Genomic DNA, 19,921 nt, shown 5'->3' with positions numbered 1-19,921 from the left:
GCCCTGCTGGAGGGAGCAGACCTGTTGCTCTCTTCCAAACCCAAGTTGCCAGCTGTCAGGAGCTAGCAGATTTTCAGCTGGAACTTCCACTCTGGCGTCCAGAGTAGCAGGGGCTTTTCCTGGACTAAGGGCAAGCCTTTGGGACAGACCAATGCGATGAGGCAGACACAGCTCAGGAGCAACTATCCCCAGGCTTGGATGGACAGAGACAGACAGACAGACACGGGATGGGCAGGGGGTTGGACGGTTGTTCCCAGAGCACTAGGCAGTTTAACCCTGGTTGGCACAATCATTCCCCCCCGCCCCCTCCGAGCTCTCGGATAGCACTGGGGGATGGGACAATACGGAAAAACGACCCCAAAGCAGATCTAACCGACTAGCTCAGGAGGGATGAGAGTGGCCCTAGTGCTGACACCCCAGCAGAGCAGCCTCCCTTCAGATACTGGGCCGACTTCTCTTTAACTGGGGAGAGGGGTGCGCAGGACACCTCGTCACCGAGCCGAGCAGGACATCCCTCCACCCCACTCCTGCATACGGAGACATTCGCCCGGGGCCTGTCCCACCCAAGTGACCGGCGGTACTCCAGGGAGGGCACGACCCAAGAACGCGCTGGCCTGGGGGCTGTCCCTGCCTGGACACCTGTGGGGACAAGGAGTCTGGAAGGCTCTCGGGGAGAGGGACCTGGGGAATTATTAGCAAACCCACGGTCTGATAACCATCCCCCCGCCAAACCCCTGTGGGTCGCAGACCCTGTGGTTACTACAGAAACACCTATAGAGGGGGGAGCCTGTTTAATGACTAGACTCCTGGATTCTATTCCTGGTTCTGCCACTGACTCCCTGTGATCCTGTGTGAGCCACAGCCCCACTTTTTGCCTCGGTTTCCCCATCTGGAAAATGATGCTGACCTGTCTCCTCTCAGCACTAATGAAGGCTTGCAAAGTGGTAGGAAAGTGCGAAGGGTAACTAACACAGACACACATGGAGCTTTAGAGTAGCAGCTGTGTTAGTCTGTATCCGCAAAAAGAACAGGAGACCTTGTGGCACCATAGAGACTAACAAATTTATTAGAGCATAAGCTTGGAGCATTTGACAAACACTGGCTAAGGCCAGGGCTACACTAGAAAGCTTTGCTGGCAGGGTTATCCTGCTAAGCCCCCCATGTGAAGACACAGTTTATACCGGCAAAAGAGTGCTTCTGCTGGTATAGCTTATACTGCTTCTCTGAGCAACATAATCTGTGTCTGCAAAAGCATTTTTGTGCCTGTATAACTGGGCCTACCCGGGGGCCTTGGACAGTTTAGAAAAGCCATACAAAAACCAACCACCACCCAGCTGCCACGGCTAGATCAGCAAACATTTCTTGTGTGGACCTGGCCTGAGCCTCACAGCCCCCTGACAGGCAGATCAGAATTATCCTCATTTTCCAGAGGGGGAAAACTGAGGCATAGCAGGGCACTATGACTTGCCCAGGGGGTGACACAGAGTCTGGCAGAGCCAGGAATAGAACCCAGGGGTCTTGGCAACCAAACCAGACCACACGCCCTCCCCACACCTCCCCGACCTGTTCCCTACAATGGTGCATGCCCCTCACTTGTCAGCGTTCCCCAGCATTCCTCTCTGCCCCTCTCCAGCACTGGGGTCCCTTCCTCTCAAGCTCTGCTCCCCTCCCCTCGCATGGGCATCGCTGAGTTCATTCCCGCTGGCTGGCATGGCCCTACCCCCACCCCTTCTGCCCTTCTGGGGAGCTGAACCTCTGTCTCTCACTGCTGAATATTCATCAGGACTATGGAGAGAGGATCCCCGGGAAGGGCAGGCCAGCACCATCTGGCATGCGGGGAGGGCTGGGTCTGTTGCACAACCCAAGGAAAAGTGCAAGAGGCTGGCTGCAGCTGCAGTGTGGAGAGACAGAAGGGGAGTCTGCTAATTCTCCCTTGCAGTGTCCCTCATCCAGGGGGAAACAATGCCTGGCAGGGTGTGGGGAGGACACCAGGCAGCTGGGATCAGCGAGCACTGAGGAGGAGGGGGCCGGAGGGCCAAGCATTTGGGGGTGGGAGAGGAGCCCAGGGCAGGAAGGGAGCCGAGGGCTCTCTGTGCCCCTTCTCTTCCCCAGGGTACCCTACAGCCCCACCCTGCACAGGCTTCAGCTCCAGTCCCTCTGGAGATTCATCTTCAGTCCCAGTTCGGAGGCTCATTTTTGTAAGTCCTGGTACGTAAGATGTCTCTGCTCCCTCGGGTGACCGCTCCCTGCTTCCCCCAGCCCTTAGGCACAGGGCTCAGAGGGCCTTCCCTGCAGACCTTACAGACATGCTCCTGTGGGATTCCTCGGCACTGCCAGATGGGTCAGGCACATGTCCCAGACCGGGAGCACATGGGGCTGTTTGTACACGTATCACCGATGGCTCCGTCCTGTTCAGTGTTTGGAGGAAGGACAGAGGTTGACAGCATCAGACAAGCTGGATCCCTGCCAGGAGCATGTGTCCTTGAGGTCACTATATTAACAGCGTGGCTGCTTCACTCTGCCTCGACCCAGCACTACCTTCCAGCCAGAGCCTAGTCTGCGTGATGAGTCCATATGTCCAACATACAGCTCATGCTCCAGCAGGATCACACCGTAGGGAGTGAAGGACATGCCCCAAAATTATCAGGAGCAGGGGACGGAACTGAAACTTCATCCAGAAGGCACTGGGCCAAGCTAGGAAGAGACACCTGTTACCCAGGTGGTGGGGATTCCTATTGCCTTGGGGTTAGCCCACATAGCAGGGGTACGGAGAGAGGCAGCATTAACTAGTGGTTTGAGAACGGGGCAGGGAATCAGGGTCAGGTTCCCGAGTCCTACCCCTGGCTCTGCTGCCAACCTGCAGCACGACATTGGGCAAGTCACCTAACCACTCTGTGCCTTGGTTTCCCATGTGTAAAATGGAAGGTGATGACAGTAATCAGTGACCCCCCGGGCCAGGGGGATAGACTGATGTAAAACTTTAAGAGCCAAGTATCAGCAAATTCACATTCCCTAGGAACGTACTGTCAATATGCTACACACCATGGCCATTGGGAACCTCATGCCAGCGGAAACCAAGCCCCTACAATGAGCTAAAGAATCTCCAACAGCTGTTCACAGTACAGGGTCTATGACACGCAGCGGAGCAGTTTGGATTACATCCGCTACTAGAAGACAACGGCATGCACAAATAAGCCAGTGCATCACACTACTAGTACTACAAGGGCTCCACTCCTGTTTACTGGTTTAATTCCCTGTCCTTCCAAGTGAATCTAAATCTAAAGCACTTCAGAGGCCTAGTGGATAGAGCTGGGACCCAAGAGACCTGGGTTCTATTCTTGGCTCTGCCACTGGCCTGCTGGCTGACCCTGGGCAAGTCACTTCCCCTCTCTGTGCCTTGGTTTCCCCATCAGGAAAGTGGGGATAATGACACTGACCTCCTCTGTAAAGCGCTTTGAGATCTGCTGATGAACAGAGCCATAAGAGCTGCTGATTATTGTTATTAACTGCACGTCCCCAGAAAATGGAACTCCCTGCGAGTCGATAGTTTTAATTGAAATGTCCATGCCAACACGCTTTCCAGTCGTCGTCCGTTCCTGCGCCCTCCCCCCCCCCCACTCTAGTAAAGCTTGGTTATTTTAAAACATGCAGAAACGCCATTCTGTCTTGGGGACAGCACCTTCTGCTGCACAGCCCTTGCCTGATGCAGGTGGCAGGCAGACAGTGCCAGGGGAGGGAAGCGGGAGCCCCTAATCCCTTGGAAAGCATGTGGAATTCTTTTGATTTCCACCCTAGCTGTAATGGGATTGGGGACGGCCAATGAGAACAGAGCACTGGCATCTCCTCCAGAGCATCAGGAGCAGCAGGGTACACTCAGCTCGCTGCGCTGGGGGCGGCTGGGTTCTCCCTTGGCCGTGTTCAAAGTGGGGTAGGAGGGACAGATTTCCCTGCCTTTGCTGGGGCTCACCCCTGGCCTCTTTGGATCTTCCTAAAGCACCCCAGCCAGGAGGCCTCTGATCTCTGGTTCATGATGATGCTTTGCACTAAATGGCAGGCAGTTTCCAAATATTTTTTTCTGCAGGAGGAGATTCCCAAAACTCTCGCCTCGCTTCCCCCTCCAGGGAGAAGACCCTCCCACACGTCCCATTTCCCCACCCCTGCCAGTTCCTGAGTCCAAACATGCTCTGGCGTGTGCCATTTAATTACCCGGTGAGACACAGCGGCAGATGGAAAGGAGGTTCCCCAAAGCAGATGCAGAGCTTTGCACAGGAATCCATGTGCAGGTGGACAGCGTGAACAGGCAGCTCTTCCCCCCTCACCCCCTCACACACCCCTTAGCTTTGCCGCTCTGCAGGGCAGGGACTGTGCTTCCCTCCCATATGGACAGCGCCTTGCACATTGTGCATGCCATCAGCCAACACACAGCCAGAGCTACCCACAGCCAAGCGGCATCTTGCATAGAACAACTTCCCTCTGAGCAGAACCCATGCGGATACTGGTACATTGCATGGCCGGGGCGGTCGTTGCATCGCACTCTCCAACAAGTTTCCCTCTCTCTGAGCTCGCCATGCCTCCGGCCCCGCTCCTGTCAAAGCCAAAAGCCAGACACCCTCGAACGTCAGCGTGTGATTGGGCCCTGCTAAATGAACACTTGCACAAAGGGCGGCGTTAGCTGCGGGTTGATGAAGCCCAGTTGTTTTCACAGCCTAAGTAGAATGCACTACAATTAAAAGGGCTGATAATGCACAAAGCGAGGAGCCACGTGCTGCGTTGAACACTGCCCTACTCCTCTCCTTAGGCTGCTGTTGCAACACATCATGAGCCATGACGTCAGCCATGGCAAACAGCGGGCATTGCTGTCAAAGGAGATGCTGCCCCTGGTACTATCCAGCGCTGCAGAGAAGCAGAAGGGCATCCACAGCAGAAGAGTTCAGCTCTCCCTGCACCGACTGAACGGGAGAACCAAGCTCGTCAGCTGGCTGCCACGCCGGGGAGCAACCGTGACAGCCCATTGTGTCAGCGGCCCAGAAAACACGTTCCTCTTTAGGGTCCAACCTACTCTCCCTTGCTACGGCAGAAAAGAGTTGCGTTAGTCACAAACCCATCCCAGCGTTTCCCACCTCAGCGCAAAAGCCATTGGATAGTCTCTAGCTCTCCCAAATAGGCCCCCCATCCAGCAAGGCACTTAAGCACATGCTCTCATGAGCAGTTCCCTCTGATTCAGGGGAATTCCCGGAAGTGCTGTGTTGAATCGGGTCCATAGCTCCTAGAAGGCTATTCCTCCATGCACATACACAGACCATGGACATTGATCTTAAGCTCAGGCAGCCCCATTCATGCACAGGGATCCACAGTGCTTTGCAAACGTTACTCGACACACGTTGTAGGAATCCCATCCCTGATCACGGGAACGCAGCCAGCTCTAGAGTGGAGCATGGCAGCTGCAGGCGCAGCAACAGGAGTGAACAGCAGCAGCTTAGGGCATGAAGTGAAGGAGAGGTCTGCATCCACTTGAAATTGCACAGGCAGGATATAATTATCCCAATTGTAACGTGGCCAGGACACCGGCGCCAACGCCCCTTCCCACATACGCAGAGCCACGAGATCTCTAATAACCACAAAAGGTCAGGCCCTTGGGTTTACAACTTATTGGCCAGGGGATGCTCAAAGCATGGGTTTCTGGTTCTCTCTCGGTACCTTACGTGGCTGCTAGAGTCTAATATGGCCACGGCTGCCCTTTCTACAACACCCAGTCCTCCATTCCCAGAAAAACAAGGGTTGTAGGTATGGCCCTACCAGTGCACTGTATTTACGTACAGCACAGCTAGAAATACGGCAGGGTAGAATCCCAGCTCCGCAATACTCATACGGGCTTACCTAGGAAATGGACCAGCGAGACGCAGAAACTCAGCTGAAAGGGGAGACAGATAGACAGAAGTCTGAGCCTTTAGTGGAAGCTGCTGACTTTCACGGCTGAGGAATTTAATCCAGCTGCAGCCTGTGCTGGTAGAAACATGTCCAGATGTAACTGGCATCTCACTCTCCATACGTCCTTGGTGAATTGCCCTGGATTTGCTCATCCTAGCCAGTACACACCGGCTGGATACACTAAGTAAGTAAGCTCCAGTTCAGAGAACCATGTGTCTGGTTCACATGAGCTCCCAGACTGGAGGCGAAGGAGCAGAGAAATTCTTCTGGATGAGGAAACCTTGGCCTCCCCATGCTGGAAGGTATCTCGGGCACAGTCTCCTTGGAGTGGATCCAGAGGCCATTAGCTCAGGCAAACGACAACTGACGAGAGAGCTTGGCTTGAGAAGGACTTTGGGATCTGGCCCCACCCCAAAGTAGAGAGATAGAAGCCCTCCTCTGGGGAGAACCACCGTGGGGAGGGTGCAAAGAGAGCACCAATAAGCCGGTTTTAAAAACCAACTTTGCAACAACTCTGATAGACCCAGCCACAAACCCCAATATTCCCTCCTAGCCTGGGACTTTGGCTCTCGCTTCTGAACTAACGGAAGTGCAGGCCCAAACGTAAAGATTCAAGAGATTCCAACATCTTGGATCTCAGCTAGCCATACAGGCCCCAAACATTGCCATTCACCCATCTGCAGGTCACAGAGCCCATCATGCCCATGCACCCACCCGAGCTGCACCTTTACATCTCTAAGGCCTCTACTATCTAGTGTGACAGGCAGCCATTTTGTGTTCAGTTCAGTGCAGATTGTCACAAAGACGCCCACACACACTGGGCTCTCTCCTGGAGGCTTTGCTTTTGTTCTTTCTTGTTTGTGGTTATGTTTTCATCTAAAACAAAAGATATTCAGGCTGAACGTCTGTGTTTGGTCTTTGTGTTTGGAAAACACAACACTCAGGTTAATACATTCTCAACCTGACCTTTGTGTTAACTAAGGCTTTGCCCAGGAGTACAGCATCAGAAAAACTGGGGAAATCTTAAGTATTGCTTTTAAAAAGAGGTTATTTAATAAAATAAACCAAAATATTAAAAGGAGGGAAATTTTGCCTAAATCCCCTCAACAGCTGGGAAGAGATCACACAGAAAAGATTGGTTTGGACCACTGACAGGAGAAGGAGAGGAGTCTTCCATTCCTCTAGCTCTTCTCAGACAGAAGGCACTTTACTGACCGTACCAACAATCACCAACAGGAATAATTCCACCCACCCCTGAGATGCAGCTGCTTCTGGGGTGGAGCAGGGCACCTGGTCCACAGCTCACAGTTACACAACAATACAGTTTAGAGCCTGAAGCTACATAGAATGCACAACGACAGCAGCAGGACACCACCATGTGCCACACACAGGCATCCAAATGCCTGCCAGGAGCCCTGCACTGACTCTAACCCTAAGCAATTCCTGAAAGCGAATTTAACTGAAAAATATAGAGGAAATTCTGCTTCCCAGCCATTTCTCCTTTGTGGCACAGGCTCAGCAGATGGAGGCAAAGGTCTAGACTACAATGCAGGGCTAAGAAAGCGCAGAGCAGAGGCTGCAGGTTGGTTTGGGAGGCATCCAGCTGATCCCACTGACGGGAGTGCCCAACACTCGTCAGTGCCTCCCTGGTTGTCACAATGAGACAGAGCCGGATCTGCAACCGAGGTGCTATTCGGTGCAAATCAATCAGGAGTCACTGCTGCGGACACAGAGCTTGCAAAAGCGGACAGCCACCAGCACCGTGGGGCCTGACCCAAACACAGCAACCTCAGCCTCGGCTCTAGTCACTCCGACTGGGGCAGAGGCAGCTCCAGTCCAGCTCTCTGCATGCCAGTACCACACAGGACAGAGCAGCTACCCACCAGGCCTGGAGTAAAGCAAAAGGGTGCCATGGACTCTAGCCACTGCAGCCCCAGGCCGACAGCAGCGGGGTATGGGGGGGGGGGGTGCACCCCGCAAAGCAGGATGAAGAGACCTCTCCGCTGATCACCCCTGGGGACGGAGCATCACAGTGAGTTACAGCCCCAGCCTTTCACTTCCAGGAGCCTAAACTCACGAGAGAGAGAGTTGGGGCTTGGCAGGCTCTGCTGTAGAGAGACCCAGAGCCAGGACAGACAGGGCGCTGCAGGTCAGAACTGAAGCGCCCTGGCAGGGCACTCTGGGTAGCAGGACTGGAACAGGAGAAGATGCTGATCAGAACGGAGGGCCGCTGGCAGAGCTGCGGCTGCAGGAGGGATCCAAGACTGAAGTAGGTGCAGGTTAGGATTGAGGAGCCTCTGCAGAGCTGTGGGGTGCCAGGTCGGGAACAGCAAAGGGTGCTGAGTCAGGAACAGGCACTGCTCAGGGAGGTGGGGAGGGGCTCCACCCAGTCCCACAGCTGCAGGGTGGAAGCCGGCAGTTGCCTGACCGGAGTTTGCATGTCTTGGGACAGTGCTACTAGCTCAGGACAAGTAACACCGAGCGAGCCCTTGTGTTTTCTCTCGAGCGAGAGAAACTATGTTTCATGCCAGACCTAGGCCTGAACTCTCTGTGCTCTGCAGCTTTCAGTGGACTCAGCTTTTGGAGGAGCCTGCAAACATCCATCTCAATCATCTCCACAGCAATGCCTCAACTTGCCTGCTCCCTCTGCAAAGGATCCTGCAGCAGGAGGCAGGGAAACACCCAGTTCAGTCAGCCCCCTTCCACCACCACTGACTCGCAGGAGAAAAACAAAAAGCAGGGGTTGTTGGGGAGGCTAGTCAAAGGGGGTGGAGATGGGGAGCAGCAAGGACCAGAGAGATTAAAGGAGAGGAAAAGCCGGTTTATCTTTCTCCGCAATGCTCAGTCCTGGGAGCCTCGGGGCTCGCCACACACAACCAGGTCTCTCCCTTCAATCTCAGCACCATCACTCACCCCCAGTCCAGGACGAGAGATGCTGCATGCAACCTGCAGGGCCTCCAGATAGGCTGTTGCTGACACGCAATCCCTCACGGGCTTGTTTCTGCAGCATGCATCAGGATACTGACCAAGGGCATGCAGATGTGCTCACATGTACAACCAGCCAGGGTGTGTGCATTTGTCTGCCTTCCTCCTGCAGCCTTCTTGCTGTAACTGAATTGGTGATCCCCTTTGGATCCTGCTGTAAATCTGAATAAAGCTAAAGAAATGGAAATTCTCTTGAGAAACGTGCTGTCTAACTGGCCTAGGGGCTACACTGCAGGTGTTTGCTACAAGAGAAAAGGAATAGCTACAATACAGAGCGTCTTAGAGCAGGGCTTTCAGCAAAACTCGGCTCTATGCAATTTCATCTTTTTCCAGCTCACGTACTGACTTGCCATGTGGTCTCGGAGAAGTCACCCTCTGTACCTCAGTTTCCCCTTCTGGAAAATGGGGAGATCATCATCTCCCTCCAGGCATATTGTAGCATCTTCTGAGGCTCTCTCATAAGTTACAACAGAGGCAAGGTGAGCATGTCCCTTTTTAGGGCCTGGAACTTGTGCTACCATCTGCTCCAGTTCTCAAAGCCGTTTCCTGGCAAAGGGCAAAGCTGGTGCTCCCATCACAACCCAGCTCTCTCTCTCTCTCTCAAAATGGTGACCATCACCATCTGGTCCCAAGCCATGTGCATTTACGTAGGGCAGCTGGAAAGCTGATTAGCTACGGTTTGCAAGTGCTTCTCTGAAAATCCCCGTAGACGTGTATCTTACATTATAAGGGGGATCCCAAAGCCCTCAGCCTATATAGAACACCAAAATTTAGCCACTTCTTGGGTAGAGGAAGCAGCCAACTGGAGGGCTAGTGGAAAGCTTGCTGCACAGCAGTGGTGGAGGGGGCAGATTTTGGCCATGGATAAACACCATGGGATCTGACCTGAGTTGTTAAATGTCTCAGAGCCCAGCTCACAGCAAACGGTCTGGGACTCCACCTATTTCAAGACAGGAGAAGGGCGGAGACACCCCTGCTGAGACTTGAAACCGTGCCACTGGGGCATCCGACCCCCAGTGTTTGTCCAAGACCCTGTTTCAAAGCAGCTCAAGCCATTTTCTGTAAAATCCTCTCCTTCCTTCTGCACTGGGCGCAGCAGCAAGGGCAGGTCCTATTACCAGAAGTGGACCAAAGGCCAGAGGCTCCAAGGAGACTGAGGGGGGCTCTGTGAGCTTCATCCTCATGGCTCCTCGCATGGCATTTGCTGGCTAGGAAGGGCCCACACTGCACAGGAATTAAGATCCCAGCATTTTGCCTCTCATTAGAGCCAGTTAAATAACCAGTTAGGTGGCTTGGGCAGAGTTAGCTACCCTAACAAGCTCCTTCCACACTGGGAATGACGCTGATTCTTTCAGGCAACACACATGCTGAGTCTGCTCACCTCTCACCTATACACATCTCCTCTAGGGGTGATCCATTCACCCACGATTCATACTCTGGGATAGCACAGGCCAGCCGCCCCCAAGGGCGCCTCCATTTCCTCACCCATCACACCTTCGCTTCTCTACCTGCCCCTGCTCACAGCCACACCCAAACACACCCTCTCCTTTACAGCACACACCATTCACTCTAAGGCCACTTTCAGGAGGACATCACTTACTTGAAAAGATTTTCATGTCCTTATCTCACAAGCTGGTCTAATGGCTGGAGCACAGGACAGGCCTGGGAGCCAGGACTCCTGGGTTCTATTTCCTGCCTCATTTACCCTTGAGTAAATCATTTAGGCCTAAATGTTCAAAAACACCTGCTAATTTTGAGTGTCCACCGGAGACATCTAGGACCTAATATGCAGAGGCACTGACCACTCTCAGATCCCATTGGCTGCAATGGGCAGCGAAGGAGGCTATTTTACAATGACCTGTGGCCAGGGTGGATAAAAATCAATGATTTTTTTTTATTTAAATCGGATTTTTTGGATAGGTTTTTTCCTCAAAAAGAATTTTATCTAAAAGATAGTTTTAATTAAGATACATTACAGGCGAGTCTCATCTTACGCACATTTAACATACGCGAATTCAGCTTTGCGCAGTCGGCAAAAAAAAAAAAAAAAAAAAAGAGAGAAAAAAACAATTTAAATACTGTACTTGTAGTGCAGGTGATTCCGCCCGCCATTACACTGAAAGTAATTTTGACTATTCGTGATTTTCGCTTTACGCGCTGATTGCGGAACGTAACCCCAGCGTAAGATGAGACTCGCCTGTATAGCTCAAAGATATCTCATCATGGAATAGGGATTATAAATTCTAATTCTATAGCATGAGACAATACATTCATGTCATGTTTAAGAAAAGTTTTGTACATGAGCTCCAATAGCTCATGGATTAGGGACCCAGTTTTATGGGATTCCAGGGGCTTCTGTATAGATTATTTAGGTGAATCTTTCTATCTACCGAATGGGACTCGGTGCTCAGTCTAGAAGATACCATCAGAGATGCTTAGTTTTGCAGTTCTCAAACTGTGGATTTGTGTCTCCAGAGGTAACATGCTTGTTAACAGAAAAAATGTTTTTAAATAAATAAATATAGAGAGAGATGAGAAATAAAGACCTCAACCCTATTGTCCCTCTGCAAATTTGGGTACACAGAGTCAATCCCTTACCTCTTTCTAAAAGTGCAAAGTTTCAAAAAGTTCAATGAATGGAAGATTGTTGGGGGCAGAATAGACCTGGACAAGGAGAAGAAGTCTGGAGATAAATGTGAGACGGGAGGGACAGGCAGTAGAAACAAAATGAAAATGCTTGAGCAGCATATTCCAGAAGTCTTGAGGTCTTTCTGAGTGTAGCCTTCATTGATTTGAGATCTGCCATACCATTCTCTCACTAGAAGGGAAAACCTATAATGGCAGCAGGCGTAAAAGAGACCCAGTTTGGGAATAAGAACCATTCAAGAAATATATGTTTACTGATGTTTTAAAGAAAGTCACACCAGTGAGCTGGTGGAAGTCACTTAAGCACTTGGATTCAGACTGTTGAAGTGATAATCTCACTTTTACCAGCAGTAGCTTCTTCTGCCTGTGTAGAAAGAATATTTTCTTCCTTTGGACTAATTCATTCCAAATTGAGAAATCGTTTGGGACCTGAAAAAGCAGGAAAGCTTGTTTTTCCTTTTCCAGATTATGAACAAACAGGAAAATGAAGGTGAAGACGACTGAGTTACCTGCAGAAGCCAATATTTTAAATTTCTCATATTGGCCTGGCTGACACAGTTGATTTAATTTTGGTTTAAAAAAAAATTCCATTTAACTATTTTAGTTAAAAACAATTTTAACAAAAACAAACCTGATATAAAAAACTTGAATGTTTAACTAAATTCAAAAATTCATATGCTTGTTTTGTTAAAATATTAGATGTTTGCTGTTGAAGAAAAAAATCCAGAATACATAATGTTGTTGTTTTAGTTAAATAAAACAACCTTAATGTCTGTCTGGTGATGTTCTCCTCCTAATACAGCATGGCAAGAAAATCCTCCAATTAATGATTAACCTGTTGAATTGGAGATAGTTCATCTCCCAGTGACTTCATTAATATCTGCTTCAATTACCTTTGGTAAATGAAATAACCAAACAATCATTCATTTTCTGATATAGCTGTCAAACTAATCTGAAAAGTTTTCAAAACAAATCACTTTAAAAATTTATAGTGTGTACCTTATAAAAATGAAACCTACATCTGTCTCTGAGTTGTGAAGAATAGGTATTAAGGTTATAACAACCAACAAGAATGCACTTTTATGTAGAAATCCAGGATTAAATCGAGTCTCCCTGACTAGTGATTTAAATCAAATCCACCCTGCCTGTGGCCCAGTCCTATCACGCTTAGCCAGTTCCTACTTAGGCTTCAACAAGAGTAAAAACCAAGTCAGGAGCCCAGGTTCCTAGGTTAAGAGCACAAGGCTTAGCCCAATATCAGAATTAAGGTGGGGGGGACAAACACATTTCCCCCCTTTTTAAACATTCTCTTCTATTTGCTAAAGGAACTTGTCTGGAATCCACGCCCTTGTTGTTCTTTGAGTCTTGTATCCGGATTTGCATCCCCCTGGCACACAGCAGCAACAGGCTCTTTCAAGGCCAGAGGAAAAGTGCAACAATATGTCTGATGGCATAGCAGCAGCACCCCTTGCAGTTACAGAGACTACTGGCAGCCCCTTTCCAAAACCATTATTTTCCAAGGGTTGCAACCTGTGTTAAAAGCCTCGCTGGGCTGAGAGGTTCAGAGCCCCACACCTCAGCCCAGGAAATCTTCTCACAAGGAATAAATAATCCAGGTTCCCATTTCTAACCCAAATTAGGATTCAACATGCAGAGGGAAATATAACGTTATTGCAACACATACACCTGCTCTGGATATGGCCGTAAGTGGAAAAACAACCTGGGTATTTTGTTTTCTCCAACCAGTTCCCCCTGCACACATGGAAAGCTACAGCCTTGGCACACTAGACTGTAACCAGGCAAGAACCACAAAAGAATAAGCCTTGATGCAATCCACTATAGGAATTACTATTTGGAAAAGACTGGTGGTCCATCCAGTCTAGCAACCTGCTCCAGCAATTGCTTGTACCAGCTGCTTTAAAAGAACAGAACACACTTTTTTGTGCAATACTGGCTCATCAAATTCCTTCCTGACCCCAGTTAGTGAGTTACATGTGCCCTGAAGCCTGAGGATTGGTGGCCCCTTGGAATTTCATCCAATTGCAGATGTCATTCTTATCACAATATTTAGCAATTCTCTGCTAGCTCCCCTGGAAGGCTCTAAAACCTTTACTAATATTTAGGGATAAATCCTCACAACATAGCTGAGAAGTATGTAGTCACATTATCATCCCCAATTTACCGAATGAGATGGAGACAAGAACAGAGATGCTAAGTGACTTGCTCAAAGTCACACAAACGTCAGAACTCTGGTTTCCTGCAGTCCAGTTGCATGCTCTGGCCACTAGACAATGCTGCCCTCCCTGTGAGTATTTCTACATTGTACAGCGAACTTCCACAAGTTAATTACATGCCATGACCATAGGAGCAATAAGCAGTAATGGCTTCTACCAGCTCTACGGTCTCCACATAAGGCCCGGCATCGACGCACATTAAAAGCAGGAAACGTTGAGGCACAGAAGTGTAACTGCAGGGCCTGATCCTACAGTCCTCACTGAGGCAAAGTGGGAGTCAGGATCAGGCCCCAAGGGAAGACGAAGCACCCGCAGTAACTCAACGACTCAGCCTTTCAGATTTAGGGGCACACGTTCGACATCGCTCCAGCACTGGGTTTAGAACAGCTGTAATATCTTGTGTCTCAGCTCCCCTTAATATAGCTGTTCCATTCCATCAGTGACCTCAGCCTCATTCCTCCTCTCAACAATCCCCACCCCTGTGCCTCTGCCTGCCCTCCTGAGAAAAGCCACCTAACAGGTTTTAAGGTAAATACAGATTTCCTCTGGAGCCGGAGCCGAGCAGGAGGAGCCCAGGCCCTGGAGAGCAGAGCGGTGCAGACAATAAGGAGACTGAAGGGGTGGCAATCAGCAATTTTGCGAATACAGACTAACACGGCTGCTACTCTGAAACCAATCAGCAAGCAGACCACTTCAGACCGTGATCTTGTCAAAGAGCTGTACAAGGTCAGCTCCGGTCAGAGCACAGATGGGGCTGAGAGGGCCAAGGAAAACCCAGGGTGTTGCACAAAGGGCTGCCAGTGAGTGAGCATGCTGAGTCAGGATTGAACTAAGGCATCAGCATGGTGCCAGAGGACGCGGTGTTGCTGGAGGTGCTGACGAGGTCATGACCCCCGGAGACAGGAGAGACTCCATAATACTTTCTTCTACAGGTTTAGATACATGTGGCCCACACACCAAGGCTAATGCCCACTGCCTACCTATATACCTGGTTCATTTTCAAATGGATGCATTGTTCTTCTTCACTGCCTGTCCTAAACTTCTGAAGTGTTGCAGTGCACTGCTGTGCTCCACCCACAGCTGGCTGCATTTCAGCCCCAGGTGAAACAAGTCATATATTGCATTGGAGGAATTAAAGCTGCTCTGTAAATATCAAATACTAATGTGAAAGGTCAGCGATTGGATTTCCTGATCCTGATTCACACAGGGAGGGAGGGCGGCAGATTACTGACATGAGCACGTGACCTTGCACACCCTTCCACGTGCAGGTACTTTACCACGCAGCCAACAGCAACCACACGTGCTCCCTGTGCACTGAGCCAACACGCAATCAGGACTCCATCACTCACATCCTTGCACACCCTGCTGCCCATCACACGTGCCCGTGCCCACATGCTTATCACATACGTCCTGCCACACAGAAAGGCCTTACTATAGGCACATCAACGCCATCCCACATGTTCTCACACTGGATCGGATACTGCAGAGTTGGGGGGGGGGTGGCGGATTCTTATTTGAGGCGGTGGCTCCTGCTCTCTCATACCCAAGAGGAACAAGACCTATGATGCCAGCTTTACAGCCCTCCTCTGCAGCTTCATCCAGGCTCTAACCTTCTCCCAGTGGACAGCAAGAGCCTTCACCATTGCAGCAGCTTGCTGCTGTCCCTGCCAGGAAAAGAGAGAGAGGACAGAGACGGTGGAGAAGTGCAAGAACAGGCCTGTCTCTACTAGGGTTGCCAATTTTGGTTGGACATATTCCTGGAGGTTTCATCACATGACATAAGCTTTAATTAAAGATTAATCTTTAATTCCTGAAGATTGCAAGACAATCCTGGAGGGTTGGCAACCGATTTCTCCTTATGGAACCAGCTGGTGGTAGGACAGGAAGTGGGAGCAAAGCAGAGGGAGGAAGTGAGGGAGGCTAGCAACGGGGAGCTGCCAGGCACAGCACACAGGGGCTGCTTCCACAACAGGCTTCCCACAGGAGAAGCTTTGTGAAGCTGTTAAATGGGGAGTCCCCTCCCACCCCTCTAGGGAAAGGAGGAGGAGGTGCCCCCTCGGCAGGACCCAGCCTGTCAGAGCTAAATCCTGGAGATGGCTCTCCTGCGAGAGGAGCCCCATTCATCATCACCACCTCTGCAGATCTATCCCAAGAGCATGAGTTAGCATGGGGGAGGAGAAGTGGTTTTTTAGCCAGTGTCAGCCGAGGTCCTGGCCAGCCAGCACAGCAGGCCAGGTGTCTCCCCACCACGAGCCCCAGGATTCTAGTGCCCAGAGGGAGCGCCTGTACTTATCGTGACAAACATGTTCCCCGGCTGCTGCAGGTTGAGCCCCCTCTTATCGAGTTGCAGTTTATACACAGACCCAGCCCAGATTCTGTGATTGTCTCTCACTGGCTTAGTGCACCTGGCAGTGTTAACACAGCTGGCTAGGCTAGAAAGAATCACCACATCTGTGCTGGCTTCCTCAATAAACCATTCAGAGGTGGGTACAGCAAGGGCCCGTAAGCATCTGGCCTTCTAGACCCAGACCATAGGACGGTCCCCTCACACACATCCGACCCAGGAAGCACCATGCCCTCCCTTCTCCAAGGCTGGGAAAGGATCTGGCCATAAGCATGGCACGGCTCCTCCTTAGTGTGGGCTACCAAAAGGCAAACACTGAACAGCCCCATGGATAACGGAGAAGCTGCAGGTGTGGGTTACTGGGGTCATGGTAGCAGGGATCCACCTCATTTCTCCAAACCCTGCAGCCCAGGGGATTTTTGAAAGCAGTGTATCCCCCAGGGAACATGGACCCAGCCACTGGGCGGAGCCATTTCAAAGGAAATTACTTCTGTGCTGGTGAAAGGGGTTGGACCGGCAGCCCTGCAGACTGAACTCCTCCAGCTACACAGTGGCTGCAGCTGCATTAGCTACCCAGGAGGCAAGGGAGGCAGAGGATGGTTCTGTCTTTGTGACCCATTCAGCCCTGGCCTTTCTATACAGACTGCAGTGCCCAACGTCATGTTGGTTCCCTATGGGAAATAGACTGAGCCCACAGAGCTGTGATGATCAATCTGTTCACTTGCTTTTACAAAGCAGAGTTACTAGCTACCTGCTTCACATGCTCAGCTGTCTCCACCCTGCAGGGTTCAGGACACTTCCCCAAATGTGTGGGGAAGGGTCACAGACCTGGCAAACAAAACAATTAACCATCAAGCTGGGTCGCTGAGGGGAACACTCCCCAGCACTGTCTGACCAAAGCTGCTACTCCCAGATAGGGTGACCAGACAGCAAGTGTGAAAAATCGGGACGGGATGGGGGTTAATAGGCACCTATATAAAACAAAGCCCCAAGTACTGGGACTGTCCCTATAAAATCGGGACATCTGGCCACCCTACTCCCAGATGACAATAGATGATCCAGTTCTTTCAGACTTCTTTAAGCACTGGGGACCCCAACAAGCATTGCGGGGCTGTCACCTGCAGCCCTCAGCATTGGGCCATTCCTCCCGAGTCTGTGTGCTGCGCGGGGGGGTGGGGGGGGGAGGCTCAGCTGCGGACGGTGCCAAGAAGGAAGCGGTGTGAACGCGGAACCCGGTGCTCGTGGCAACCCAGCGGCAGCTGGCTTCACTGGCCATCTTGTTTCCGTTGGGTGCAGTTTGGCCAGAAGCCACGTTCCGCTCCCATGACTCAGCGAGCGCCTGGTGTGCCCCTCCCAATAAGGAGGAGATCAAGAACTCTGGTCTCCATGGAGTTCAAGGACTGCGAAGGCCCTTTCAGAGGGAGCAGGGGGATAAGGTGCTGCAAACCCTGTGGGGCAAGGAGTGGGATTCCTCCCAGTGCAGGGTGGGCAGAGTTTGATCCAGCATGGGTGGGGGTGGGGGGTTGTTTCCATGGAGGCATAAGAGTTTGTAACTTTTTGGGTATGGCCAGCCTGGGGCGGGGCTGGGTTCTGAGAACACAGCGTCCAAAGACAAACAGAGTGCCAGGTGGGGGAGCGAAGAATCAGGTTACAGGTGACCAGCAGGGCAGGTACAGCCCCAGGAATCAACCCAAAGGGATGCCCTGCCCCTATCTCCTGGGAGGGAGAGGGAACATCCTGGGCTCCTCATTCAGCCTCACCTTGAGTGACCCCATCTCCGGCCCACCTTTCCCTGCGTTGCAGGAGTTCCCCTGCGGTTGCCCCTGCCCAGGGGGATCAGAGGGAAATAGATGCCCTGCTGGGGCAGCGTTCAAGCACCCTCTGCTGCTTCTGCCCCGGCCTGAGCACTGGGCCTGAGCTGCCCCTGCCTGGAGCACTGGCCACAGCAAAGTGAAACTGACTAGGTTCTCCCAAAAGCTTCCTTCTGGCCCTGGCTTGGCATCACAAGTGCTGTGTCCAGGGGCAGGCAGAAGGGGAGGAAGGGTAAGGAGCAGAGAGAGAGAGAAATCAGGAGAGGAAAGGTGAAGAGAGAAGAAAACCCATGGAAAGGAGGAGGGACGCACCGAAGTGCAAGAGGGGAGCGGGAGCTGCATTGCTTGGTTCAGCAGCTGCATGGATTGGGGACTGAATTTGGACCCTCTGTCCACAGACTCACAGGGGCTGTGAGCATGGGGGAGTGAGAACCACTCAGCATTTGCCAGCGCCCCCCTCTGCCCAGCGGAAATATCTGCAGCAGTAACCGTGGAGGGAGCAGTGTCCTGCAGTGCAGAAGCTATGGGGTGGGGAATGAGAAGGGGGGAAGATGGGAACATCCTGTCCCAAACACCCTCCCTGCCCAAAGAAAGGAGAAAACGCTGAGCCAAACAGGGAGTGATGCAGAAGGTTGGGGGAGTGGCAGAGATACAGGGTTAGTGGGATGGAAGGCGATTTAGAAGTTTAATGTTGAGGGGAAGATTCTCTCCAATTTATTCAGCTACTGGTCCAATCATCAGTAGTAATTAGCCAGCCTGGTAACTGAAACCCAGATCCATCTCCCTTCCCGCATTTGAAAGACCAGGAATGAGGCCAATGGGGAATTACCTGACCATTCAGACAGAGAATGTGTTTAACCCCCTATCCAGGGAAGAGAAGAATCCACCCTCCGCACCCATGTAATCCCCAACACCGGTGTGTCCCCTGCTCCCCAACAGGGCTGAATCCCTGGCCCCAGAGACGACACCCTCCCTCTGCAGATGGAGAGAGGGTGCCTCAGCAACCTGGCCTGCTCCCTCAGGGTCTTCCTCGTGCTCGCCGAACACACCCTGCCCCCAGCCTAGTGATCCCAGCCACGCGCACTGCAAAATGCTGAAGCAACACAATGCAAATTCTTTCACTTCGTGGCCTCTGTTCCGTTCCCATGGAGCCAGGGCAGAGAACAAACAGAACTCATTCTATGTTTTCTCAGCACCTTCTGCCCGATGCCCTTCCCCCTCTCACTTCACCCAATTCTTCCTTCCTCCCTCCCTCCCCACCCCCATTCACTCTCCTTCTCCTCTCACCCCCGCAGTTGTAATGTCCCCATCACTGTAACGGCTAGGTCCTCCTTTTTGGTGACCCACGGGGATGTCAGCAGAAAAGTTCATGTTCAGGGCCCTGCTGCACCAGCTAAGTGAAAGCCTGTTCGTGCGCACTTTCCCCCACGCCCAGCGGGATCAAAGCCAGGCATTCATGGAGTGCCCACTACCGTAGCACCTAGGCACCAGAAGAGGAGCTGGCTCCCCTAAAAGCATCACACAGAGCCCCGCAGTGGGAGCATGTCTGATATTCTCGGCTAGGAAGGTAGCAAGGTGACACATCGCTCACCAACCTCATGTTCCAGGCCCAAGGATCCAGCTAGAAAGAATGTGAATCCAATGAGGGAACGGATCTGCCTGGAAATTGGTCAGCCTTCGTATCCCAGGGGAGTGAGGGGAGTGAGCCTTCGTATCCCAAGGCTGGTGGTGGACATTCCCATGTGGGTTGGTCTCTCCCCTCACTGTTCCCCCAAGACTATTCCGGTCCAGTGCCCCTCCAGTAACTGCTGCTCACTTGGAGAGGGGTTGGGTGCACATCACAGCCCTCTGCCCCGCACAGTCACCAAGAAATAATGAAGGCCCAAAGCCAGGCAAGAGAGATCCAAGAGGAGCAGAAAGTTTTCTCCCAGGAAGACCTAACCACCCACCCCATACAGCCAGGTCCAACCACC

General features: G+C 51.6%; 2 protein-coding genes across 3 annotated transcripts in view; one reads left to right on the top strand and one right to left on the bottom strand.

The window, feature by feature from the left end:
- Nucleotides 1-19,921, top strand: part of LOC119563990 (translation initiation factor IF-2-like) — a 52,199-nt gene that overhangs the window by 11,629 nt on the left and 20,649 nt on the right. The window contains exon 2 of the mRNA XM_043532435.1: nucleotides 4,799-4,970. Within this exon, the coding sequence (XP_043388370.1) occupies nucleotides 4,799-4,970 (172 nt within the window). The remainder of the gene's footprint in view (nucleotides 1-4,798; nucleotides 4,971-19,921) is intronic.
- The window catches only part of KIAA1522 (KIAA1522 ortholog), a 56,684-nt gene that overhangs the window by 18,053 nt on the left and 18,710 nt on the right, over nucleotides 1-19,921 (bottom strand). The gene's annotated exons all lie outside the window — the stretch shown is intronic.

The sequence above is a fragment of the Chelonia mydas genome, chromosome 19, assembly GCF_015237465.2.
Source record: "Chelonia mydas isolate rCheMyd1 chromosome 19, rCheMyd1.pri.v2, whole genome shotgun sequence".
NCBI classification, from domain to species: domain Eukaryota; kingdom Metazoa; phylum Chordata; order Testudines; family Cheloniidae; genus Chelonia; species Chelonia mydas.
This window is presented reverse-complemented; position numbering and strand designations above follow the sequence as displayed.